This window comes from Salvelinus sp. IW2-2015, linkage group LG20 (assembly GCF_002910315.2).
Source record: "Salvelinus sp. IW2-2015 linkage group LG20, ASM291031v2, whole genome shotgun sequence".
NCBI lineage: Eukaryota > Metazoa > Chordata > Actinopteri > Salmoniformes > Salmonidae > Salvelinus > Salvelinus sp. IW2-2015.
Genome location: NC_036860.1, coordinates 78054792 through 78061805, shown reverse-complemented (window position 1 = coordinate 78061805; position 7014 = coordinate 78054792). Strand labels below are relative to the sequence as shown.

The 7014-nt window shown below is 41.3% G+C and overlaps 2 protein-coding genes across 3 annotated transcripts in view; both read right to left on the bottom strand.

Annotated features, from left to right (window-relative positions):
* Positions 1-3236, bottom strand: part of rac2 (Rac family small GTPase 2) — an 18208-nt gene extending 14972 nt beyond the window's left edge. For both annotated transcript variants that reach the window (XM_024012220.3, XM_024012221.3), the window contains exon 1: positions 3049-3236. In XM_024012220.3, the coding sequence (XP_023867988.1) occupies positions 3049-3083 (35 nt within the window). In that variant the 5' untranslated portion in view covers positions 3084-3236. The remainder of the gene's footprint in view (positions 1-3048) is intronic.
* A 2447-nt stretch (positions 3237-5683) lies between these two features.
* On the bottom strand, positions 5684-6544 carry LOC139029559 (uncharacterized). The gene is made up of 2 exons (XM_070449795.1): positions 5997-6544; positions 5684-5687 (listed from the first exon to the last, which is right to left on the bottom strand). Exons 1-2 carry the CDS (start codon positions 6542-6544, stop codon positions 5684-5686), a joined length of 552 nt encoding a protein of 183 aa, XP_070305896.1.
* Between the last annotated feature and the right edge of the window lie 470 nt (positions 6545-7014).

Below are 7014 nucleotides of genomic sequence, written 5' to 3'. Positions count from 1 at the left end.
GCAGAGGGGGGGGGGGGAGGAGGGGGGGGGGGGAGGGGTGGGGGGGGGCGGGAGGGGGATGACAGAAACAAAATAGACACAAATAGGCCAACAACTTCACTCTGAGTTGTTGCCTTTAGTGTGAGGCATTTAGGTAAGGATTTTGACATCTAGATCCTCCTCTGTTGTTTTGTTTAGCCTTCGACTGAGTGAGAAGTGAAGCATTAAATGAACTCTGCCCAGCCGTTCGGTAATTAGTGGGTTTAAAGTCAGATGCTGTATATTTGATTCCCACCATGAAGTATCATTGAAAAGCATGAAAAAAGTAACTTTAACTACTGCGAGCATGATTCCACTTTTTTGTTCTTTCCTTGCCGGTTGTAGAACTTGTGAGTTGAAAAGTAATTGCCCTGTTAAAAGACACCTTTCAGGTGCACCATAGAATAATCATTTCACATGTTCCATCATGTTCATGTAGTAATTATCACAATGCCATCATTGGATTTAGGGCATTCCATCCACCCTGTCCCTTGTCCATCTGTGTGTGGGTAAAAAGAGAGAGGAGCCTCATGCAGGAGGAGCAGGTGGAGAGTAGGAAGCACGGTCCCCTACACTAACCACAATCAACAGCAGTTGTGTGATCAAGACACACTAAACTCACCACTGAGAGAGGGAAAACAGACACTAATCACACTCCCTGTATCTCACTTCATATCACCTCTCTCTCTCTCTCTCTCATGTCACCTCTCTCTCTCTCTCATATTCACCTCTCTCTCTCTCTCTCATATCACCTCTCTCTCGCTCTCTCAGTGTCACCTCTCTCTTTCTCTCTCTCTCTTACTTCAGTTAGTGTGACAGAACGTGCTTCTTGCCACCTATAAATATACAGTAAGTTATTACTAATTCAGTCTTCCAGTAATCTACTCTACTACACTGTACTGTACTGTACTGAACTCTACTGTACTCTACTGAGCTCTACTGTGTAGAGCTGGGAATTGCCAGGGACCTCGCGATACGATATTATCACGATTCTATATGTATTGCAATTCAATACTGTGATTTTATTGCGATTTCATGGTCAAAACATATTGCTCACCATATGTCTGCTGCAGAAGGACATGAGATAGCCATGAGAAAGCAAGTTTTTTTGTATCCTTAATGGAAATAAAAGTGCTGAAAACAAATTGGCTCCCTATTTTTTTTTTAACACTGGCGTTTTGTTGCAGGTACAGCCAACTAGCCCAAAAATAATATTGCGATATTGTCAAAACGAGTACACTCAAAAATAATATCACGATATGTAACTGTATCAATTTCCCACTCATCACAACTACTGTGCTGTACTTTAATGTCAAAACTTAGAATTCTATAATTGGTTCAGATTTGGTCCGGTCCAGAGCAACAGAATGTAGTTTTGTTTGGTGGCGGAGCTCATAAACAAAACAGCCAGTGTGTAGAATGATACCCAAATATGCATATTTCTACTTGTGTACCTAYTTAGGATACATCAYCATGAAGAGAATGACATTCATATCCATAATTATGCATTTCTGTGTAGTACAGATCAGGGACCCATGATGAAATTCCATTCTGSTACTGGGTGTAAATCCACTTCACTTACTATTCTAAAGCTTCCTGTTGAAGTTTCCTGTTGAATACAGGCCATTTGCTGTATAACTGCACTTTGTCGAAATACAAAGAACAAGCAAAAATATGTCTTTGGTCTTTGCATCGACCGTGTATGAGAATGGTGTTGTGGGTGTTAAAGGTGACTGTGTTATAGGTAGCAGCTGTGCTTTTGTTCCTTTATTAACCATGAGACTGTGCAGAGTGCACCACAGACTAAAGAGGAAGTTAAAAACTAAAACTGGAGGATAAAAGCAGCATAACAGAACTTCTCTTTTACAAAACGAGAAGAGGTTTAACGAACGGAGAACAGGAAAAGACTGCATTGACCTCACTGACTGCTGTCTGTCTGTGTCTTTGTAAATGTTCTCTTTAATTGAGTCCCTCATTATCACCAACTACTCTCCATCTCCTCTCTCCTACAGACATTACACCCACGGATCCCAATCTCCAGATAGCATCTCAGCATCCATTTTGTCTTATTCAACTTGTCACCAATCTTACATACACTCCAAAAGGGTTCTTCGGCTGTCCCCATAGGARAACCCTTTTGGGTTCCACGTAGAACCCTCWGTGGAAAGGGTTTTTACATGGAACCCAAAAGGGTTCTATCAGTAACCAAAAGGGTTATTCAAAGGGTTCTCCTATGGGGACAGCCGTATAACCGTTTTAGGTTCTAGATGGCACCTTTTTTTCTAAGCGTGTAGGCACTTCCTTCCTGTCTTCTGAATTCGGTGTGTATTGCTACACTGTCTCTTCCTTATTGATTTAAGGGCTGTTGAACAATGTCATTATCAAGTCATCATACATTCCTCAACCTGATGTTAAAACTGCACATGCAAATTAGGAATTTAAAGTGTTAATTGTGTGGCCTGTTTTACAGATAGAGGTTTGCTCTACTGGGAAGTTCCTGCCTTGAGGGCGTCATTATGTTGTTGTATTGACTCTGTGGTAAAGACCTATTGAGCTCCTGGACATCAAGGTTAATACTGTACACAAAAGGACTGTTACTTAAAAGTATTAGTTCTTTGTCTAGCTAATACAGATTAGAACAAGGTTAGATTGTTCTGTGGAACCTTTTACAATTTTGCCCCCCTCATGTCTATCAAGCTGACAGAACACAGCTATGAGAAAGGTATGAAAAGTGCAAACTGCATACAATAACCTCATCATTAAGAGTATGACAACCAAATTGAAATAAAAAGTACATACATTCCACATTACTGCAGCTCCTATATGCAATATAAAACGAATTCATTCAGAAAAAACAGAAATTGTCTCTTGACACAAGAATGTGTAGTAGAGAAAAATGAATCTCATAATTAATAGATCATTGAAAGATGGCTAAATAGAGTTTTTCTAAATGTCCACTTTTTAACACACCCAAATCCAAGTAGCCTACCAGTTGTTGAACTGCGCGCATACATAACGTAAAGAACTTACCCATCTCCAACCACTACACACTTGATGGCTTGCATTTTCCAGGGGCTGATTTAACAATTTGTGAGTTTACACTTAGTAGGCAAGACAACAATGTAGAATCAGGTACAGTACAGGAAATACGTTTGCCTATATTTTCTTGCCCACCGCCTCGACTCTCGTGTTAACTCTTGCGCAGCGCAGTTGAATGCAGCGAAGTTGATCATTGGGTCTACTGAAGCACATCTCTCATAGCAGGAAGTTGGCCTATGTGAAACTGTGATATTAATGTCCTTCAAATGTGATTAACAAAATGCTCAGTGAAGCTTTCAGAAGCTGACATTATGACTCACACTGACATTTAAGCATATCTAGGCTATGACTTTATTGTCCCAGCGCGAACACACTTTTTTTCACCTAGGCTATGACAGTGTTATGCACTTCCGTTTTATTTTCACTAGATGGTGCCCTATATCAAGAAACTGGGCGCAGCGTTTGACAAGTAGCCTATACTCACACAAGTTATATAAACTGGGCTGACAACTAGCCTTTACTCACAGAAGTTCTATGTTTATTGTTGCAGAAATCTGTAAATGAACATGAAAAATCTGAAAAGGCTGCTTTTAGGCCTAGCTAAGAAGTAGTCAGTGAATTATATCATTTCAAAAAGTAGTGGATTTATTAAAAAAACACTTTTGATGCCTAGGGGTGCGTTCGTAAAATGTGCTCTTGCTATCTTTTCCGATTTCAGATCACTCTCGTCTGAGTGTGCAGTAGTGCAGAATAACTGATGAATTTACGAACATGCAACACACGTTGAATATGACCGGTGTCGGCAAAAAAAACGTAGTTAAATTGTTGCCATCAGCACAGTTACAGTCACGAACGCTCTAGGAAACATGAAAACAGCCTAACCAGCTCTGCTAGGGCGAGTAAAATGGTCAGATTGAGGTGTTCTCTCGTTCATGTCTGGAAGTAGCTAGCAAGTTAGCCAACTTTAGCCTATTAGCTTGGGTGCTTGACTGCCATTGTGAGGTCAGAACRCTCGGATCAACCCTACTCCTTGGCCAGAGCGTCCAGTGTGCGCTTTGAACGCCCCCCCCCCCCCAAGAGCGAAACGCTTTGAATTTACGAACGCTCAGAGTGGCACTCCAGAGTGAATTTACAAACGCACTCACAGTTTGAGTTGCGCAAGTCTGGGCATGGTACTTGACTTGAGGCGTCACAAGTGGCTTCCACCCCTGCCTGAAGCACTCTTCCCATCTACTGTACATGTCTACATGAGTGTTGTCAGAACGTAATTACTCTCTCATGACCTCATACATCTATTTATGAAGGTAAGCAATTGGTTGATCTATTAGTCTCCCCAGAGTTTCAATCTGTGGTTGTTTGAGTTCAGCACAAGGGATTTTCAAATGGCTTAAGGTCACTTATGTTGGCTACATATTTATACTGACTGCTGAATAATTATGGACATTGTGCATTAGATCTATCTCGAATTGGTATCACCAGTCAATACACACACACACACACACACACACACACACACACCTTCTTTACTTGTACAGTATATGTATATTGTACAGTATATCAGTAACAGCACTGACTTTAGGTGGTCAGTTCATTATGTTTTGAGGATGCTATTGACACTGTAGCTTATGCCCTTCTTGCAGAAGGCTACATTACTTCAACACTGACACATGCTTCCTGTACAGCCACAGTCTCTCTCCAACACCTTCAACATGGGCAGCCAAAGAAAAGACAGCTTCCTCTGGGGAAAATGTAAGGTTTTTACGTTTTACAGTCCATTTTGCAATGTAACAACATCCCTAATTAGGCTATAGTATCTGGGGACTAACACCATGAACAATACATGACGTGTCTTTATGTAAGATGATGAAGTGTTGAAGTGTCGCTAGACAATGGGGGTTTGAGTTGTTGCTGTGAATATCTTATTTGAGAAATGAAAATGAAATACACTAATAAGAAAGTGTACTGATATAGTACCTGTCTTCACAATAGATATTCACTACCGTCTACACTGACTATTGTGCTTACAGTCTGTTTACCTGGACCTATATACACTGTGGTATAAAGTCAGCAGTGTTCAACGTATTCAAATGGTTTGTTTTGATCACTTTTACCACAGTGATGAATGTTATTCACTTTATTATAGCATCACCTGACTTTATAGAGRMATRTTGTTGTCATATAGCCTTTATATACCTCAAGTTCTCATTACTGACTATCAAGTAACGTTCAGAGGTGTTGCTCACAGTATAGTGTTCAACAATCTAATTGCCAAGATAGAGGGAGTTTGGTGATGTTGTATTATCTAGTTAATGTTGTATTGTCTAGTTAATGTTGTATTATTTAGTTAATGTTGTACTGTCTAGTTAATGTTGTATTGTCTAGTTATAATGGTGTGTTGTCTAGTTATAATGTTGTGTTGTCTAGTTATAATGTTGTATTGTCTAATTATATTGTTGTATTGTCTAGTTATAATGCTGTATTGTCTAGTTATAATGTTGCTTTGTCTAGTTATATTGTTTTATTGTGTAATTATAATGTTGTATTGTCTAGTTATAATGTTGTATTGTCTAGTTATAATGTTGTATTGTCTAGTTATAATGTTTTTTTGTGTAATTATAATGTTGTTTTATCTAGTTATAATGTGGTATTGTCTAGTTATAATGTTGTATTGTCTAGTTATAATGTTGTATTGTCTAGTTATATTGTTTTATTGTGTAATTATGTTGTGTTGTCTAGTTATAATGTTGTGTTGTCTAGTTATAATGTTGTTTTGTCTAGTTATAATGTTGTATTGTCTAGTTATAATGTTGTTTTGTCTAGTTATATTGTTTTATTGTGTAATTATGTTGTGTTGTCTAGTTATAATGTTGTGTTGTCTAGTTATAATGTTGTATTCTCTAGTTATAATGTTGTGTTGTCTAGTTATAATGCGGTCATACAGGCCAGGCTTTTCTCCAGGGCGGTAATACAGGCCAGGCTTTTCTCCGGGGTGGTCATACAGGCCAGGCTTTTCTCCAGGGCGGTAATACAGGCAGGCTTTTCTCAGGGCGGTAATACAGGCCAGGCTTTTCTCCAGGGTGGTCATACAGGCCAGGCTTTTCTCCAGGGTGGACATACAGGCCAGGCTTGTCTCCAGGTGGTCATACGGCTTTCTCCAGGCGTAATACTGGCCAGGCTTTTCTCCAGGCGGTAAACAGGCCAGGCTTTTCTCCAGGGTGGTCATACAGGCCAGGCTTTTCTCCAGGGTGGCCATACAGGCCAGGCTTTTCTCCAGGGTGGTCATACAGGCTAGGCTTTTCTCCAGGGTGGTCATACCGGCTAGGCTTTTCTCCAGGGTGGCCATACCGGCTAGGCTTTTCTCCAGGGTGGTCATACAGGCCAGGCTTTTCTCCAGGGTGGCCATACCGGCTAGCTTTTCTCCAGGGTGGCCATACAGGCTAGTCTTTTCTCCAGGGTGGTCATACAGGCTTTTCTCCAGGGTGGTCATACAGGCTTTTCTCCAGGTTGGTCATACAGGCCAGGCTTTTCTCCAGGTGGTCATACAGGCCAGGCTTTTCTCCAGGGTGGTCATACAGGCCAGGCTTTTCTCCAGGGTGGTCATACAGGTCAGGCTTTTCTCCAGGTGGTCATACAGGCCAGGCTTTCTCCAGGGTGGTCATACAGCCAGGCTTTTCTCCAGGGCGGTAATACAGGCCAGGCTTTTCTCCAGGGTGGTCATACAGGCTTTTCTCCAGGGTGGTCATACAGGCCAGGCTTTCTCCAGGGCGTAATACAGGCCAGGCTTTTCTCCAGGGTGGTCATAACAGGCTTTCCCAGGGTGGTCATACAGGCCAGGCTTTTCTCCAGGGCGTATACAGGCCAGGCTTTTCCAGGTTGGTCATACAGGCTTTTCTCCAGGTGGTCAACAGGCTTTTCTCAGGGTGGTCATACAGGCCAGGCTTTTTCTCCAGGGTGGTC

What these genes read in the sequence shown, in the direction of transcription:
- LOC139029559 (XM_070449795.1), bottom strand. Translation starts at nt 6,544, where the DNA reads ATGACCACCCTGGAGAAAAGCCTGTATGACCACCCTGGAGAAAAGACT.